Genomic DNA, 19,683 nt, shown 5'->3' on the forward strand with positions numbered 1-19,683 from the left:
AGAGGTTCCTGTAAGATACAGAGGAGGGGCCACCTGATCTCCCCACACCCCCAGCAGAACCCCTGTCCCATCAAAGACCCTCCCCACACTTGTTCCCAACAAAGCACAAGGCATCCAAACCCCCTCCCAGAACTCCTTCCAGCCCAGATGCCATCCAGGGGGTGGATCTGGGGCAGATGGACACACTCTGCTCACCGCTGGCTTTGCCACATCCAGTGTTTCCAGCTGTTTCCCCCTGGCACTCCCTGATCTTCCCCAAAGACAACACATGGCACAGAACCACAATTTACATGGCACTTTGATGGGGATTTCTTGTATTTTTTAAAACCCTAATACCTTTTCTTTAGAACAAAAGTTTGCCTCTTCTCAAGCTGGTGCCTCCTCCTCTGCCCAAAAACAAGCACATTGGGTGCAGCCTGATGCTCATTTTGTGGAGGGGAGAGGTGGAAACCTCACCTGAGTCATCCAAACTCACTTGAAAGAAGAGAGCAGGAACACCTTGAATAATAGCATCCCTTTATTTGCTGACACCATTACAAAAACTGATTACATTAGCAACCAAAAAAAAAAAAAAAAAAAAAGGAGTGTTTACTTGAGGTTGAAGTCAGAGGCAGCTAATCCCAAAAATGTAATTAAGTAAAACAGTGTACAACATCAGTATTAAAATGTCATTTCCCATCGGTGACTTTACCACGTTGGAGTTTTCTGAACAAGTTTTATTGAGCAAAATAAGATAAAAGATTATGTGTTTACTGTCTCTCCAGGAATGTAAAGGTCTAATTATCCAAACAGGTTTGTTTTTATTATAAAACTAAACTCTGGAGGTGTCTACAGAGTTGGGGTTTTTTCTTTAAATCAGTAGTCTAACAAGGATTAGAAAAGACAAAACTCTGTTCAGTGTTTCTGACGAAGTAGAAAGGGTGAAAACATAAATAAGGCTTTAATTTGGCAAAATATAATACAATGCCTTCTGCTATCCTCAAATGAACGATTCCCCCGTGATTTCACTCTGCAAGAGAAACACAAATCACCAGGTCAGAGGAGCAGCCTCCCAAGGAGGGATATAATAATTCCATCATTCCAGCACCTTGCCTGCATTTCCTTGGTGTCAGGCATGAGGAAGGCCAGGGGAAGGAGCCTGGTGGTGGAGGCTGAGCAGGAACAGCCTCCCAGAGCAGAGGCCAAGGAGCAGCAGCACCTCCCTCCCTCCCACCTGGACACCCAGGTACCCTCTGCCAGCTCTGCTGCCCCTGCATCACAAGGGCAGGAGCATAAAAAGCTCCTGAATCAGGAATACAACAAATCCCATCCTCAGCAGGTGAAAGGCAGCTCTGACACTCCTCATTCAGTGTTGCCTCCCAAGACAAACAGCTCCCAGTTCTGACCCAAATCTGCATCAGCTTCCTTAAAAAGTTCAGTGTCTTGAGCTTATCCAACCTTCAGCTGACTCTGGGTTATTTAACTTTATCTACAGCTCTGAGAGGTGCCTGTGCTCAGCTGGGGCTGGGCTCTGTCTCCAGCAGCACTGACACAACCAGAGCACACAGCCTCAAGCTGCACCAAGGGAAATACAGGTTGAACATAAGGAAAAAGTTTTTTACAGAAAGGGTGATAAAGTTCTGGAATGGCTTCCCGGGGAGGTGGTGCAGTCACCATCCCTGGGTGTGTTTAACAAAGCCTGGATGTGGCACTGGGGGCCAGGGTTGAGTTGAGCTGTTGGGGCTGGGCTGGACTCAATGATCCTGAAGGTCTCTTCCAACCCAGTGATTCTGTGAATTCTGTGAATCAGCACAAAGGTCCAGGTTTCCAAGCTGGCTGAGTATTACAATTAAAGCCTTGTCCACGTGTCTGTAACTGGATGAAGAGCCATGGGAGGCTGGTGCTTCAGACACTCCCAGCCAGCCACTGCTGTGGGTTATTTTATATCCTCCATCCCAAAGCAATCAGGGCATGGGAGTGCAGACAGTTTGCTGGTGGAGCAAACAAAGAGGAAAAAAGGCTCTGGGAGAACAAAACTCAGGGCAACCTGCAGGAAGTAGCAGGAAGGGGTGGAATTACATGCCTACATGAGGGACAGAAGATTAGTCTCAGCTAATTGACATGTGCATCCAGAGAGAACAAATCCAGTGCCTACCAGGAGCTTTTTATGATTTGCATGTGGAATTTGGATGAGGATTAGGAAAAGATTCTTCACTGAAAGTGTTACCAGGGTCAGGCATTAGAACAGGGCAGCGATGGAATCTCCATCCCCGGACGTGGCACTTGGGGACATGGCCAGTGCTGGCCTTGGCAGAGCAGGGGAAAGGCTGGACCCAGTCTCAGAAAGCTTTTCCAACCTTAGTAATTCACAGATTCTGTGATCTGATTGTAAAAAGTCTCATATTCTGACATGAGAGTTGGTAATTTGAACAAAGTCCCACCATAACACACCAGTGGCCTTCCCAGCAGCTGAACTGGGGGCCACTGTCCACACCCACCTGGCTGTAGTGTCCTCATCCCTTTGACAGCATCTGGCTGACTGACACAAGCAGCTTCTTGAGGTGACCCACATCCTGGGTAAGATTCACCACCACATTTCGCCTTTTATCACTCAATTCCTGAAAGAAGGAAAAAAAAAAAAAAGGAAATCATTAAAAACTCATTTACAATCTAATTACCAAGAAAGGCCAGAAGTAGATCCTCTGTATAAAATTACAACTCGTGGTGCAGAAGGGAACAATTCTTGTCAGACAGAGGGTTATGGCCATGTTTAAGAAGAACATGGCTCAAAGTCAAGGAGCCCTTTCCTGTTCCAGGGAATCATCTGCACATCCAGCTCCTACCCTGCCTGCCTGGGACTCCAGCATTCCCTGCTTCCAGGAATTGTGCAGGTATCCACAACTGATCCAGGCTCAAAGGTTATTTCCCCACCAGCCTGGCTGAACCCCACAGATGTGGTTTATAACACAGGCCAGGGTGCAGAGGTGATGCCTCAGGTTTCAGATCTTCTGTTTTCCAGATTCTGTGCTGCTTTAGTGTGTGGATCTGGGCTTCACATCAGGGCATGGTGAGCTCTGTGCACAGAGCAGGGAGACAAAACAATTCCTGCTCCAGCTGGGCACCAAGGACAAATAACCCAAATCTCAGCCCAGGAGCACAAACCCCGTGGGCTGCAGAGAGAAAAACAAGCAGGATGGGAGTGCAGGGGCTGAGCTGGAATTGGACACTGAACTGCAATGTGCACATGGAGCAGAGCTGATCCCAGGGAGAGACCCCGGGAGCGCTCGTGCATTTTGGGACCATTTGGGTTCATCTTGGCTGCAGCCCTGGCTGGGCTCTTGTGCTGCCCAAGGTGGATCCATGGAGGAGATACTTTAAATAAATCCCTGCTTTATTCTTTATCTCTGTCCAGCCTCTGCTCTAGATCAGCCTTCACAAGGCATCACAAGCACAGCTCCTGACCCCAGAGCTGGAACAGCAGAACTCCTGGACCACCAAGGCCTGGGTGTGACTGAGGAGCTGTGGGATGGTGTCCTCAGCAGTACCCAACATCCCAGCCCCAGGCAGCTCCAGCTGTGAAACAGCATTTGGAACAGCTGCCTGGAAATCCACACCCTCAGCCATCCCTGGATTCCCCCGCTGCTCCAAACCCCTGGGAAATTCCCCCTTGCCAGCAACACCCAGACTTAAATGAAGGCTTCAAACAACAGTCCAAGCACGAGAAAACAAAGAGAAAATGAAAAATGAAAGCCACCACGAGCTAGAATGTTTCCTGTGCTGAAATGAAAATGCTGAGCTTGTGTTTTGAAACAAAAATAAAAGCCTTTTTTTTTCTCTAAGAATTCAACAGTTGCTTAATCAGGAAGTGTCACAGCTGAAGACGGACTCTCCCCTCCTGCCTCCCTGCCTGTCAGCCTTGCTGGGCTAACAGTGCTGTGTAATCCCTGTTTTATTATATATTTATTGATTAACCCCTGTTTTATTATATTTGTTGATTAACTCCTCCAGAGATGCACAGAGCACTCCACATCCAACACACCCACCTTACTGCTCCTTATTCAGCTCAGAACACAGACATGCAGACCACCTGCAGGAGAGCTTTTCCTTGAAATTTAACAGCTAAAAATAAGCAACTCTGCCATGGTGCCAGCAAATGCAGTAGTACCCAATTCTCCACAGGGGCACAGAGGTGTTTGCAGGCTCTCAGCATCTGTCAGCCCCTCTCTGGTGTTACCCACAGACTGAGACTGATGCATAATGCGGGTGCAAATCTCTCCCCAGAGCTCCAGGGAAATTAGAGGGAGTTCAGAGAGGGCCATTTTCCCTGCTCCCATTTGGCTGGAAATGCAAAATGAGCAGTAAATCAAACTCAAGCACCTGCACCACTACAGGAACAACTCCAGGCTCAGACAAGAGAACAAAACAATCTACAGCAAAGCTCTTACTCCTGTGCAACTGGTAAACATTTCTCTACTCTAAAAAAAAATCATTGGGATCTGTATTAGGGTGGCCTTAACCTGTTTTACCCTTATTAAAGTAGAAAATCAGGTCTGTCAAGGTTGAGACTTGGCTTAGCAGTCTCACAGAGATTGATGGAAGTGGAAAGGTGAAGGCAATTAGCAGGAAGCAGATGAATTAATCCAGCTGTGAGCAGCAGTGAGGTGCCTGGGCAGCAGCACAGAAGCAGCAGGAGCAGGGAAGGAGCCCCCAGTGCACTGCCAGCCCCTCTCTGGGAACAGCTCCTCCTTCCCTCCCTCATTCACTGCACCTCCCTTCTGTTCTGTGACCTCACTAATGTCAGGCAGTGTTCACTCATGAATTACAGACACATCCCAAATCCTCCTGGGGCCAATCCTGACTGGATCCCAATGGATCTGGGCTCAGCACAGTCCTCCTGCAGCTCCTGCTAAGCCAGGAGTGCACAGCTGCCTCACACTGCTGAGCCCCAGCCCTGTGCTCTCCAGGACTGGGGGAAAGAGGGGAAATTTAGGTCAGAAAAACAGAATAAATCCTTCCCTGTGGGGGTGGGGAGGCCCTGGCACAGGGTGCCCAGAGAAGCTGTGGCTGCCCCTGGATCCCTGGGCAGGTTGGACAGGGCTTGGAGCAGCCTGGGGCAGTGGCAGGTGTCCCCACCCTCAGCAGGGGGTGGAACTGGATGGTCCTTAAGGTCCCTTCCAACCCAAACCAGTCTGGGATTCTGTGATCCACTTCTCTGGGAGATGAGGATGAAGAGAGGAAGAGGATCTAGTGGGGAAGCCCCCGTGATTTCAGACCCAGCAGCCAGAAGAGGAGCTGAACTGTCGGGACAGATTCCCTTGGCTGTTTCACACATGTGGCATTCCCAGTTTCCAGTGATGGACTGCTCTGCACTGAGATCTGGGGGGAAAGCACATTAGATTGCACATAAGCCTGAAAATAAGCTCAGTGCCTAAGCAAGCTGCTGAATTTAAATGACTTCCTTAAAGCACACTAAAAGCCCCCTTTAGTCATCAGCTGGTCCCATAAGTGACAAAGCAGCTGATTAGAAACCCCAAATGGTCTATTTTTAAATAGAAAGAAAAGGAGTCTAAAGAAAACACTCTGAGTGTGTTTGAGGGTTTATGCAAGTATCATTTCTCAATTTTGTGGGTTGCTTCCAGCACCCAGAAGGAACAAATATGTTCATTTTTAAGCATGTGTTTTCAGGTTCTTAGTAAAAAAAAAAAAAGAAGCACTGTTGCTAGGTGGAAGTGGCTGGAAGACTTTCTTTTTTGATCTCAGAGCTATTTTCAGCTGGGTTTTTAGGCTTCTGGGGAGACAGTTTCCTTTTCTCCCCTCAAAAAGAGGGAAAAAAAAAAGGCAGCAGAAAAGGCTTGGAGAAAAGATAATGTTCTAATTCCAGCCTCTGCCAATGGCTACCTGTCAAGAGTGCTGCTTAGACAATTAATGTATTTTTACTAATGAAGGCTTAATTGCAGGTTTATTAGGACTGTTTTTCCACACTCCTCTTCAGAATAAAGCCATGGATATTCTGGCAGAAACCTGGGCTCCACGATGTGCAGCAAGAGCAGAGCAGTGAGAGAGCCAGAGGGGTTCTGTGAGGTAAGGCAATTAAACCAAACAAGCACGTTTGGGCCACCACAGGGCACTTCCAGTGACAGCCCAGCTCAGGAGGGGTGCCCAGAGCCACCAGCCACAGATGCCATGGCTGATGGCACTGCTGTCCCCATGCACCACAGGGACAGGCCGTGAAGGCACGGCTGAGAGCTGGGCTTTGGCTTGAGGAGCTCTTCTCCAGCCTGCTGCAGACAGGGACACAGCACCTGAGTGGCACTGATACCTCAGGGTTTAGCTTTTGTATTTTTCAGGTTCTGGGCTGCTTCAGTGTGGAGTTCTGAGCTTCATATTATGGGATGGTGAGCTCTCTGCACGGAGCAGGGAGACAAAACAATTCCTGCTCTAGCTGGGCACCAAGGACAAATGATCCAAGTCTCAGGCCCAAGAGCACAAAAACGTGGGCTGGAGAGAGAAAAACAAGAAGGATGGAACTGCATGGGCTAAAGCTGGAATTGGACAATGAACTGCAATATGCAAATGAACCAAAACTTATAAAAGTGAGAGGCCCTGTGACTGGTTGTCCATTTTGTGACCATTTTGGCTTCATCTAGCCTGGGCTGGGCTCTTGTGCTGCCCAAGGTGGATCCATTGAGGCCTTTTAATAAATCCCTGCTTTATTCTTTAGCTCCATCCAACCTCTGTTCTAGGTCAGCCTTCACAAGGCATCAGCACCAGAAACCCCTGGCCTCCCCTGGGAACACAGGGAGGGCTCAGCAGCCCTCCCATCCTCCAGGAATCAGCTCCCAGGCTTGGCACATCTGCAGTCTCACAGGCCCAGCTGCATCCCTGGCTCAGCCAGATTGAGCCCAGCACAGGGGTCCATCAGCATCCATGAGTGATGAGCCTGGAAAAGCCATTTCATTGCTGCTAATGACTACAAAGGCTTTCGTGCAGCTCTCCTCAGAGGACCCCAAGCTTCCTCTTTCAGCTGATGAAGCCACTTAGGTTCAGCAGCTAAAAGGAATTGATATAAATTATTTGTGTTATCAGCAAGTGCTCCTCTCCCCCATCAAACGACAGCGGGTCCTTCCACCCTGTCCCTCAGAAGAAAAAAGGGAATGAGTTCCATTGACACCACTGAGCTGGGAGAGAATCTCCTTCAGCCTTCCCCTTCCCAACTGTCCTCTGGAAAGCTGTTCCAGGCTGGTGTGAAAGCTCTGCTTGCCAGAGATGGAGAAAGCCAGTGACAAAGCCCCAGCCCAGCCCCTGCGCAGGTCAATGCTGTGAGGAGCAGCTCCACACCCAGCTGTGCTCACAGCAACCCACAGGCTCAGGGGAGCCACTGCCACCCAATTCCAGACCCTAAAGCTGGAATGCCACTGCTGGAGGATACAGGAAAACCAGCAGCCTGCAGAGTCACCCACCCACACCTCAGGGCTGAAGCTCATTTTCACAACATTTTGCTGCTGGGCCACATCAAGGTCAACACAAGTTCCCAGGAGCCAGGACCAGCTGAAATCAAGTTCTGGCTCTTGGCCACAGCTGCAGAGGAGCAGAAGGAACCATGTTCTGGCAGGAGAATCTCTGTCTGAGTGTTGCAGGTTGTGCAAGACTGCCTTTCTTTGGCATTACTGATGTCAGACAGGCCAACCCAACAGTGTTTTCAGCCCACTTAGTCATTAGCAGAGTTATTTTTGGCTTCCCTTTTCCCTTCTAGAAGGGACAAGTTTGGGGATCTCCCCACTTTTGCCCAAACCAAACAAAAAACCCACCAAAAGCCCAGAATCTCTCCCTTCCTTCCTTGCAAATCTGAGCCACGGGAAGGAGGTCACGATCCAGACAGCAGCAAAATTCCCAGTGAATCCTTGACACCCTGGCAAGCTGTAGTGCTGGAATCTTCATAAAGCCCCAAACATCCTGTTCCTCTGCTGGACCTCACTTCCCAAAGTTGCCACTTTGAGATTTGAGTGGCCCCTGAGCACGAGCTCCAGGAATCACTCACCGAGTCTGTGCAAACGTCGCTGTTTTCAATAACATTGGCATCCCCAAAAACCTTCCCAATTTCTCTCTCCAGAGCTGCCAAAGACTCTTGGGCCTGTAGGGGAAAGACAGGATAAAAAAAGACACATTAAAAAAAAGAAAGGAAGAAACAGGGAAGGCACAACAATTAGCAAAGCCCCATCTCCCTGAGAGCACCAGAGACACAGGAAATCAGTGTTCAGGAGGAAATCTGTTTTATGCCAGATCTGCTCCAGGGACCAACCCATTTGCCAAGACTGACATGTCTCCTCACAATCAGCATGTTGCATGTCAGCCTGTCTGCATCTGAGAGCAATCCTACAGGGGAGCTTTAATAGTCTCACATCAGGTTATCAGGTAAAAATCATGCAGTAAATTTCCTCAGAGCAGGAGTGCAGGTCTCCAAAATCCTAACCCCAGCTCTGTGTTTATGTAGGATATACCATGAACCATGGACATCAGCACAGATAGCTTTGTATGCCAACACCCAACATAACTGTCCAGAGCAAAATGTTTTAAATTCTTTATTACAGCAAGTTTCCTTTAGCTTCTCACCTCCTCCAGTGCTTTTGTGATCACCTATCCCTGTCCAGGACAAGGTATGCTCCCCCAACAGCATTTCCCACTCCAATCCTGGAAGAACTCAGCCCAATTTGATACTGTGCTGTTGCAGAGTCCGGAGCCAGAGCCCAGCCACTCCACACGCTATTCCTGTCTCCATTTACCAATTCTCCCATGTCACCTTTGTTTCTGGAGTGACAGACAGCACTGAGACCTCTCGTGCTTCAAGATTTTCCACTCCAACCCATCTTGTAAGAGCAGTCATTGAGGAAAAGCACAGGAAACCCACCTGTTTGTCCCATCACACTTGCACAGATCTAACTTTTAGAATTTGCAGTCTCCTGTATCTCCAGTGGATATGTCACCAAGTGCAAAAGGGCAGATGCTTTGTAAAGCAGCTTGCAACCCTCTGCCATTTGAGACTGGATTTAAAAACTTGTAATGTGGGTGGAGGGCTGTGGGATGGGCTTTTTGTTAGGCCGGGGTTTCTTTTAAATAAAGAATTATTTGTCAGCCCCAAATCAGCATTTGTTTCTAATGGCATAAAATGATCATGAAGAGGGGACTCTTTCAAGAAGGATGATTAAACAGAGCTTTTAGCTGCAGTTTTGCCATTTCATCATTATCATTTTAGCTGCAGTTTCATGCATTTCTGACATGCAGGTAGAGCTCTTACAGTCCTAGCCAGTGGAGCAAGACACCCCACCAGGCAGTCAGCTCAAATCAAGTTCCTTCAAATCATCATTCCCACACTGCAAAACTACAGACATTGAGGGGTTTTTCTAACATGTGCAACTGCTAAAGGTCTCTGCTTACCTTGGGCAAGTCACCAGCTACTTTTTCTCTCTCATTTTGATCAACTTTGAGTTTTGATAGTGTTTCATTTAGCTGTGTTTTCAGCTGCAAAACAATAACCAAGCAAATCAGTTCCACTCACACACACAGATCTCCTCTGTCTGTCCCAGGGATTAACCCAGTGCACATGGACTGCAAAGGGAGTAAGATTTACTAACAATTAATGCACACAGTGGATTAGTGGACATGTATGATGAGGTTTACCAGGACAGTCAAGGAAGAGAGACTCCATCTGTAAAGATAAAGGTAAAGAATGGAAACTACAGAAGACAAAAACGTGGCTGGCATTGGCTTCCTTACAAGTGGTTTCAACTTTTCAACTCCATTCCACGAGAAGCATCAGCCTCTCCAGCATCCTTATCAAGGGAGTCAGCCCAGACTCCAACTTAATTCACAGCAAGTATGCAAAAATGAAGATTGTCATCTTGCTAGAGCAGGCTAAACAGTCTCTCTACTGCTGAATAAACTAAAAAGCTCTACTTATCATCTTAACAAAGCACCACTTACTACAACTATGTTGACTTAACCAGTCTGTTAATGGCACATCAAGGCATGAATCACTGACAGGGGGATATTAACTTGTCGATTGTGTTTAGATTCAATCCAAAATAGTGAAACTATTTCAGTCAAGAGGGATGACTACTTTGTGCTGGCTGCAGTCAGTACTTAAACTGCAGCCTTTCCAAAGGATAGACAGTTTTTTAAAGGATATTTTGATTGCTCTTCAATACAGCACACAGAACCAGCCAGAGCACTTGAGGCTTGAGCCTCAAACAGAAGTGCTAACAAGGAGCTCGAGTGCCAATTTTGTTGGATTTGTGCCTCTGAAGTGTGCTGTGCTAATGTTCACTATTCCTGCTGTCAATCTTCCTGGAAGCCAGCAGGAGATTAAAGGAGGGAACAATGGGCTACTCAGAGCTCTGAATTTTTACTGACTCCAAACCTACACATCGTGTTTGTCTCACCCTCGGAAGGCTTCCCCCTCTGGAGCACCTGGGCTGGTGAATGCTGGGCTTTCACATTTTGGGGAAGCTCCTCAGCAGTTTCAATTTTTCCTTGCTTACCTTTTAAATAGTGGGGAACCCATTCTGAAATGCCACAATTTCTATTCCTCAGCCTCCTGCAGAAGCACTCACACACACTCAGGACAGAACTCCTGAGCCAGCTGCGTGGAGGTGGTTTTTTAACACATCCTCACACTCCCACCAGCACAGCACCATCACATTGCACTCAAGCTGCCCTAGCAGGGAGCTCAGCTTTTTCAGCTTTTGTTGTGCACAGACATAATAAATTGCTGCCTCAAAGAGGTTGGTGTTTACTGATTAACTCCCAGATATGCACTCAATTCCCATTTTCCTTGCTTTCAGAATGAGAGGCTTTGCTTGCTGAGGCTAGTGTACCATTAACTTAAGCACATTGTTACTGTGGTGGTGGTGATTTTTCTAAATCAGCTATTTCAGCCCAGCTACATCAGTGGCAGTAGCCTGGTTGTCCCATCATCCCACAGACATGGTGACAGGAACAACCCTCCCTAATTCTGGCTCAAAAGTAGGAAAGCACTGGCCAAACACAAGCAGAGGAAGGCTCTGACTGCTCCTGCAGCCTTAAAAAACAGGTCACTGAAACAAGTGAGAAGGGAAAGGGCTCAAAATGGAAAACCATGCATCCTTAGGTCTATCCTATTAATCCAAGTCCTTCTTGAGAAAGCTGCTATAGGAGCATTATTGGCTGGAAGCATTTCTAGCCAAACAGGCCGTAACACATGCAAGCACCAAGCCAGCACAGCCATTCAGCCACAGCAGGGTGTCAGCAGCTGAATGGCTGAATGCTCTGAATTCATCCAGCTTTGGGTCTGGCCAATTTCTGTTCACACAGAGCAGGATGGAAAAGGCTCTGCACAGTCAGAGCACGGACAGCACTGCTGCATCCTCAAAAGCTTTGGGGGGAAAAAAAAACCCCACCAGAGAATAATCCTGCAGTTAAACTGATGAGAGGACCACTTTTGTTGCTCCAAGGACATTACATTTGCTGCTGCATATGCCTACACTGCAAATCTTCTCAAGAAGTTTCAGGAATGAAAGTCTTACAGACTTTGGGAAAAAGTCTTAAGAACCAGACATGCTATTGTTAGGAGCAGAGAAAAGAGACAAATTGTAAAAGTCAGACTACATAAATGATTTCAATGGACAAAAATATCAAGCTGAAGAGGTTAGCAGAACAGACAGGATTTGAAATAAGTCTCCGCTTCAGACGTATGCTGGGAGCCTCGTTTGTGCCCAACAAGCTTCTTACCAAATTTAACTCTTCATTCTGTCTTACTGCTTCAGAATATGAATCATCAAGTTTTTTCTGCAATTCAGTCAAGAGATCTTTGAGCTGAAATGAAGTTTAGAGTTTTAGGATTTGTCTCCTTAGTATGCCCGTTCTCTTCTGCTCAGTTATTAGTGTGCTGCTCTACCCTAAGGCACAAGCACACAAACTCCTCAGCCACAGGGGCTAAGCACTAGGTTAGTTTGCCAGCCAACTGGTAACCAAAAGGAAAAAAAAAAAAAAGTACAGCTTGGACAATTATGTTTACCTCTCTGACTTCTGAAACATAAGTGGATCGTTCTATTTCTGCCTTTTCTAGTTCACTTTCCAAATGTTCTCTCTCTTTTTTAAGCTAGAAACAGAAAAACAAGAATTAAAACAGATGTTTTCAGTGCTTTCTTGCAGTATCATTTGCTTGATTTCTAATTGGCTGTAAATTTCTATCAAATATTCCATGATGTTTTGAGAGCATTTTCAAGCCCAGCGATTGCACAGATTTAAACATCAGACTGCAGATTTAAACATCAAAAGTAAGATAAAAAGAGAAAGAATCAAGCCCATGATTGTAACAAGCAGTGAACTGCTCAGTCTCCCAAGAAAAAGCCCCAGTGGGTGAGTACAGAAGTAAAACCCAGAACAACTTTCCAGCTTCTCTGCCTTTCAAAAACCCTGCCCCAAAGGCTCAGGTTAAATTGCAGCACAGGCTGGGAGAAGTTGAGATTTACAGCACAAGCCTAAATTGTGTTGCAACAACATAAAGCTTCAAAGACAAGAAGAAAAAGCCACCTGCACCTACAGTTTCAACTTCTTTGTTTTCTTCCTTTAACCTCTCCACCTCGTGCTGCAAAGAAGTGACCACGGAACGCATCTGCAGTTTGGGGGGAAAATAAAGATATTTACTTGGGTTGGTCTGAGACAAACTCTGCATAAATACACAAGGTTGTGGAAATTATCTATAATATTTTATCCTAAATATCAAAATATTTTATCCTAAAAATATTAGGGATGAAATCAGAGTGGCTGAATAAAACAGGATGCTCACTCAAATAATTCAATTTACTGAGTCTACACCATTCCTACCTATTCCCAGCCCAAGTTCTTTGACACACTTAGAGCCCACATGCCTGAAAGATCTGGAATATAAGCACTAATCCAGCTGTCCATTAGCCATGGTAAGGAAAATATCCTTCCCAGACTGGGAATACTCACCATCCACATACCCAAACCCAGCACTTTTAGCCTTATTTGGGGCTGTGTAAGTGCAGCAGATGGCAGCACATCTATAGTTCCAGATCTGACAGCCTTTATAAGCCCCTCAAAGATGTTTATAAATCATCTGTTTGCTGCCAGGCTCACACAGTGGCACTCAAATTTACTAAGCAGAGATACTTTAGAAATTACTTTTTTTAAAAAAGCTGTTTGACCTACTTTAATTCTAGATTAGAAAATAAACATAAAAGCCCTTTTTCTTCCCACTTTTGCTATCAACAGAACTTTCCTAAAAGGAAAGCTTTGCAGGCAATTTCAAGTGTAATTAGTTGACCATAATGGATTGAGCAGCACTTTAACAGCTTTCAGAAAACTGTTATGATTCTATGGTACTTCAATTTTAGCACAAAGAGTCCATATCTGCTCACAAAAATACTCAGAAAAAAAAAACCTAAAAAACAGAGCCCAAGTTACAGGATCAGAAAAATATATATATTCCTAGGCACATTAACGGGACACTTGTACAGTCTATCTTTGGTTTCCTATCCCATCAGCATTAATATTATTATTTATTATTTGGCTGCTTCCTGCAGCATCTGTAAAGGACTCTCCATCCCTGGAATTGTCCAAGGCCAGGCTGGACCTGAATGAGCTTTATGGTCCTTCCAACCCAAACCATTCTGTGATTCTGTGACTGTGACACAGATTTATCTTAATGGTCAAAGACTTTATACCTGTTCTGTTTATTTTTCTTGCTTTTGCAAAAATGACAACAGAAATAGTGACATAAATTTAAAGATATAAACAAATCCTCCATTTTTCAGTCCCTTTAGTGGAAATACATTCCTTCAAAAATGAAAACCCAGCCTTTACATGAAGCTAAGTATCACAGCACCAAAATACCACTGACATGAGGAATCATTCTATTATTCACCTTTTCATCCCCTGGCCATGCACACATCAAACCAGGCAGCCAGGGCTGTTCTTCTATTACACTTGTTGCAGGCTTCACCTTTTCATCCCCTGGCCATGCACACATCAAACCAGGCAGCCAGGGCTGTTCCACACCTGCCTTCACAGAGCTCAAACACCCTCTGTGACTTCAAGCAGAACCTGCCTGGCTGCTGAGGAGAAAAAAAAACCAACTTCAGAAATACCTGTTTAAGTTCCTTCTGTGATTCTTCAACTTTTATCTTCCATTTGCTTTCTTCCTCTTCCACACTCCTCTGTAGCCTTTGTAGAATCCCCTCCTAAGAAGAGAGAGGGATTTGAAAGCTCAGAGCAGAAGAAAGGCAGCTGGAACATCACAGAGGTGACCAGGCATCCCACTTACTGTCTCTGCCAGAACAGATTTGTATTTCTCACACTCCAGCTGCAGCAGGATGTGCATTTCCTCAGCCTCCTTCAACTTCTGCTCCATAGCCTGGCAAAGGAGGAAAGGCATCACAAGAGTCACATCTCAGTGGATGGATTTCAGTTCTATTCATCTTACTTCAACAAGCTGGTATCACTCCTGGGCAGGTCTGTCTTTCCAACCCATGAAAAAGTAACAGCAAGTGCAGTGTTCACCTACAACTCTCAATACTCAGTCACAAACCTTGAGTTACTGTAAAAAACCCCATTACTTAAAAAAAAAAGATAATGGGGGTTTTCAATTTCATCAATTCACAATTCCACAAGGTACCTATCAAAGATGCAAATACATTTCTGTGAATATCTGAACAGCAGGTTGCCCAGAGAAGCTGTGGCTGACTCATCTCTGGAAGTGTTCAAGGCCAGGCTGCATGAGGCTTGAACAACCTGGCCAAGGCAGAGAGGCTGGAACTGGATGATTTTCAACCCAAACCACTCTAGAATTAATATAAAACAATTTTCTTGTGACTTGTCTGAGAACCTGAACTTCCCAACCCACAGCACAATTTGTAAGATTTATACTGGACAAATCCATTATGCCATTATGCCACTGCCCATCTTTTGTGCCTACCTTGACATCTTCAGATCCTGAAGCCTCTCTTAGGTATTCTTTAGCCATCTTTTCAAACCCACATATCCACTCACTGTGGCTCTGTTGGGAAATCATTCAGTTAAGGCTGAGAACAACCTCAGGAGAGCTCTCCTCAGGACATCTGCCTCCCCACTGCTGAGGGAGCAGTGTCCCAGTGCCCCAAGTCCCTGGAGCTCACACACAGCCCCTGGTTCTTGTGCAGCCAGTGCCACACACAGCTGGCAGCAGCCCAGGAGCACGAGGTGATGAGACACACACAGTTCTAGGGGCCCTGGATGAGATGAAATGCAGCTGGGTGACAGAGGACTCCCTGCAAGAGTCAGGGCTCTGCATAAGCTTTTGAAGATTCAAAGGAATCTCTCCCCAAACCCCTGAGCACTCCAAGCAGATGCTGTATAACTCTAAGAAGGTTGTTTTATAACCTTATAGAAAGTCCTTTTATCAGGACACTTACTTTAGCACATTTGGGAACAATTTAAAATATGAATATTCAAAACCTCTAGGTAGCACAAATTGATGTTATTCTCCCCATCTGAACCCCGTGAACCCAGGGCATTTTCCCTGCAAATCACTGAAAGCCACCAAAAATATAAAATAGGAAATCAGTGCTTGGGAACAAAATAAACCCCCCTAAATTGTATTAACTGTCACTGAGGCACCGTAGCTCCTCTGGAAAGGTTGGGAATATCCAGATCCCCATTGTGCCAGGCAGTGAGCAAACAAAGCAGGCATTACCCACCCCTGAAAATTTACTATCTCAGTGAGACACCAGATAACACAGACAGGTAAATCAGATGTTGGGGCATAAAAACCACAAGATAATAACTTTTATTTTGCTCTTTTAACACTTCTTGAAGCAACCTATCCACAGCTTTGCCTCCTTGTGCAAGTACAAGCACCACCAGCAAGAGACACTCTCACCCCATTGCAAAAACCTTGGGACAGAGGGGCTGAGAGGAAACACTGCCCAGCCCAGCAGGAGCAGAGCACCCTGACCCCAGCAGGAGGTTTAGAAGATCCACTTCTCTTACCATGTTGGAAGGAAGAGACACTTTGGGGAAGAGCTTCTGGAGGAGCTGGCGCGTCTCCACCTCGGCAGCTTCCAAGTGCTGCTGCTTCTCCTAAAGCAAGAGGAGGGCACAGGTGACATTGGGCACCACGCTCACTGACCTGGCAACAGCCTCTCCTCTGCCCACAGCAATTTACCTAACCCAGGAAGTCTTTTTCTAAGTGAGAAAGGAGCTATAGTCTCTAAAATTGCAGTAAATTGGTTCAGAAATGGGCACCAAATTGCTTCAGAATTTGGCCTTTGCATTTGTTCTCGCTTAAGCTTTTATTTTCTGAAGTTCTCCTCCAATCTAGCCTGTTTGTACAGAAATTACACTATTGTTCACTTGTCCACAACACAAACTGCACTGTGCTGAGTAACTGCATCCACAGATTGCACCAGCCCTGCCACACAAGTGAAGTGAGCTCAAAATCAAATACTTTGGACAATCAACTATTTTTATTTTCTAATCTGAACTTTAAAAATAATTTTAGGTGTGAAAAAAATCACCACAAGATAACATCATCACTTCAAAAACAGAGAATTAAAATCAAAAGGAAACTTTGTGTTAATGCACATTTGAACCAGGCCAAGAAAGTAAGACTTTCAAACATGACTTTCAAAAACTTAAGAGGAAGCCACTTATATCCTCTTTTCCCAACCCTGGATGCAATGGGAGATAATTATTAGAGCTGTGTGACAATCTCCTGGTGTTTTTTGTTAGTGCTCTGCAAATATAAACACCCAGAGCCACAGGCAGCACAGATCTGTCCTTCCATGTATTTAACATTAAAAGCAGAGCAGCCACAGGACACGTGCTTGCTGTGCTTGTGGCAGATTGGGTTAGTTTAGCCATACAACACTCAGGCTCCCACTTAAACTTAAATGTAGAAAGCCTGAAACACTGCACAGAAGGGCAGCTTTCAGCCCAAATCCTCCACTGATGATTTGGGATTGTTTTTCCCTTTGACATCAGCGCTGCTGCCTGGCTGCTCTGAGTTCCTCCACTGCAAGGGATCGGTGGCGTGAGCAGGTTGAGATTCAGAGACAGAAACAGACAGGAGACATTTGGTGGTGAGGCTGTGCTGGGTGTTAGTTGGCAGCAATTTAGGAGCCACCATGAAGTGGCACAAGGCTGTTTGCTGAAGTCTTCCAGCTGCAGGAGAAAGCAGGCAAGCGTTAGCACACAGCGAGAGCAGGGACAGGCTGCAGCCAGCGCAGAGGGAGACAGCTCCAAAACACACACAAGCCCAAAGCAGAGCTCCTCTGCTCCTGCCTGCTGGTCTTAGGGTTAGTTGGATGCTTTTTCTTTTTGAGTTCTGCACAGTGGCAATGAACACTGAATCAGTCCCATGGCAAACACAAGCTCCTTTCAAAGCAATTCGCATCCCAGATCATTTTGAACATTGGTCCAATATTCCCTGTCATGCTTCACGTGCCTTCAAGGAGGAAACTGACAGCTGTGGTGAGAATTTTCTGAGAAGCTCCCAGATTTTTTAATAATGATAATTTAGTCCTGGTTCTTCCCAGGTCCAACAGATTTGTTCAAGCACTGTCAAAGCCCAGTAGAAAAAAGCAGGTTGCTCACCAGCACAGCTTTTCTTGGAGCTCCCCACAAATCAAAAACAATTCACGACAGCTCTAACAATTACGCAAACAGAAATCAAAAGTCAGCATGCCCACAAACTAACCATTAAAAAAAAAAGCAAACAACCTAAAGACAACAGGAAGAAGCAGAGATGAAAGTATATGAATGATCACTCAGAAGAGATTATACTTAAACTGCAGTAAAAGTTAAATGTCTCCATTTCACTTAAAGAACCAGCTGCAGATCTGCTTCTAGCTTAACGCATCATTTCTAGCAGTCAACATTACAACCTTGGCAGTCTTGTTCACTTTGTCCTGCAGCAATTTTTCAGTTGATGCCAATGCTTCCATTGCTTCCCAGTTTTTCTCCCGAAGGTCCTAATCATTTTTAGAAAGAATGATTTCAGTTCAGCCAATATTCAAACTGTTTTCGCTTTTAATTCAGAGAAATATTTCGCATTACATTCCACCATTTGCATTTAAATGCTGGTTACTGTAAGGTGATTTTGCTGGGGGGTATGACATACACTAGCAAAAACAAGTGTGATGTTCAAAGAGTCTGAATGAAAAGTGGGGGGGGGAAATGCCAATTTCTGCCCAACCTGTCCCCATGTCCAAAACTGATGCAAGTGTTACTGCAGAGCGTTATCACTACAGCGACCCCACACTTTGACTGCACTTGTAAGAAGAAAGAGGGAAGTTTTCAAAAGTAGTGAGGAACACAGACACCAAACCACAGATTACACAACAGAGTGTTAGGCATGTTGCAGTGCAGAACCCAGCATGGACCCAGGAGACATGGAGGTGTGCACATTTACCTCCCTGATCCTGCAACCAGACCTCAGCCCAAACCCCGGCGCTGATTTCGGGAACACACAGCTCAGGGTTTGCAGCTCTCTCCACAGAGAACTGGTTTGGTGCTCAGCAGCCCTCCTGGGAGGCTCTGGGATTTCAGAAGAGGTGAGCACATCCCAGATCCACGTGGGAAGGCCACGGTGCCAGGCTCCTGTGTCTTTCTTGGCGAGGTCATCAAACGTGTACTCCACAAGATGTCAACACAATCAGTGAGAGCCTCAGAGCTCTTCTAAGAGCAGCCTCACAGCTCCTCTCTAGCAAGGATGGTGGGGCCTTGCAGCAATAAGATTATAGTCAGTGCTTGGGATTTAGATTTTTTTCCAACCCTCAGAGCAAATCTCCTTTAGCAAAGGGTTATTTTGGAAGGGTTACATTTTGAATTCATCAAAAGCCTAGCAAGCACCTACACTAGTTTTACTTTACTACTTCTATTAGCCCACAATCCTAAGGGCTGTTCACAGGATATAAACAACATTGGATAAAACTGAGAAAAATCTGGTATCTACAGGCCTGGTCTGCCTTTAGCAGCAGCCAGACTTTGCCTGCAGCACAAAGGGTATTGAGACCTTGTGAATCTGCAGGAAACAAACCTTCTGTTCTACCTTTCCAGCTCATCATCTGTCTTCTGAGTCTACTCAGCCTCTTGCTCTCTACTTTATTTCAGCTCTTAAACAGCACTCCTTGCTCAAAAGTTCTCAATATTTTCCTTGTGCATTTTCCTTAGATTGTTTGACTATTAAGAAATAAAGCTTATTGCCTGGTATTCCTTGGATTATACAGGGTATCAAGGAGAGATAGGTAAGACAGACACCCCGCATTTTAGCTTTCTTCCATATAACTTAAAAGATAACACTCCCCTGCCCTGCACAGGTAATGCATTACAAGGAAGTAACTCCACAGCTCTGTGATGGAAGAGGCAATCTTTAATTCCATCTGCAAAGAACCCAGACTGCACCATCAGCAGCTGCTGTGCAGGAGGGCTCAGTCTTTCACTTCCTTTGGAAGATCAGGATTAGTCACTCTTAGGAATGGGAAGAGCCAGATCTGAGCACCCTGAAGGTAATGCCTCCCCCATGTCCCCACACAAGGGCCAGAACTCTGTCAGAGCACAGCACCTTTCCTCCTCCCTCCCTGCCCTTGGCAAAGGACATGTTTCTGAACAGGGTTAACCGGGTTTGAATCCAAATCCAAGAACTTGCTGTGGGATGTGTCCCTTAGC

General features: G+C 45.8%; 1 protein-coding gene across 8 annotated transcripts in view; it reads right to left on the bottom strand.

The window, feature by feature from the left end:
- Positions 1-495: 495 nt before the first annotated feature.
- KTN1 (kinectin 1) overlaps positions 496-19,683 on the bottom strand; it is a 58,365-nt gene continuing 39,177 nt past the window's right edge. For 4 of the 8 annotated variants that reach the window (XM_041413379.1, XM_041413396.1, XM_041413387.1 and 1 more), the window contains 12 exons: positions 17,901-17,987; positions 16,006-16,095; positions 14,954-15,034; positions 14,303-14,392; positions 14,127-14,219; positions 12,557-12,628; positions 12,029-12,112; positions 11,743-11,826; positions 9,412-9,495; positions 8,018-8,110; positions 2,478-2,597; positions 496-1,009 (listed from right to left, as the gene is read on the bottom strand). In XM_041413379.1, coding sequence (XP_041269313.1) covers positions 2,493-2,597; positions 8,018-8,110; positions 9,412-9,495; positions 11,743-11,826; positions 12,029-12,112; positions 12,557-12,628; positions 14,127-14,219; positions 14,303-14,392; positions 14,954-15,034; positions 16,006-16,095; positions 17,901-17,987 — 963 coding nt within the window. In that variant the 3' untranslated portion in view covers positions 496-1,009; positions 2,478-2,492. The remainder of the gene's footprint in view (positions 1,010-2,477; positions 2,598-8,017; positions 8,111-9,411; positions 9,496-11,742; positions 11,827-12,028; positions 12,113-12,556; positions 12,629-14,126; positions 14,220-14,302; positions 14,393-14,953; positions 15,035-16,005; positions 16,096-17,900; positions 17,988-19,683) is intronic. The other 4 variants (XM_041413439.1, XM_041413414.1, XM_041413423.1 and 1 more) reach the window with 3 other exon arrangements.

This window comes from Onychostruthus taczanowskii, unplaced genomic scaffold (assembly GCF_017590055.1).
Source record: "Onychostruthus taczanowskii isolate IOZ18803 unplaced genomic scaffold, ASM1759005v1 scaffold103, whole genome shotgun sequence".
NCBI lineage: Eukaryota > Metazoa > Chordata > Aves > Passeriformes > Passeridae > Onychostruthus > Onychostruthus taczanowskii.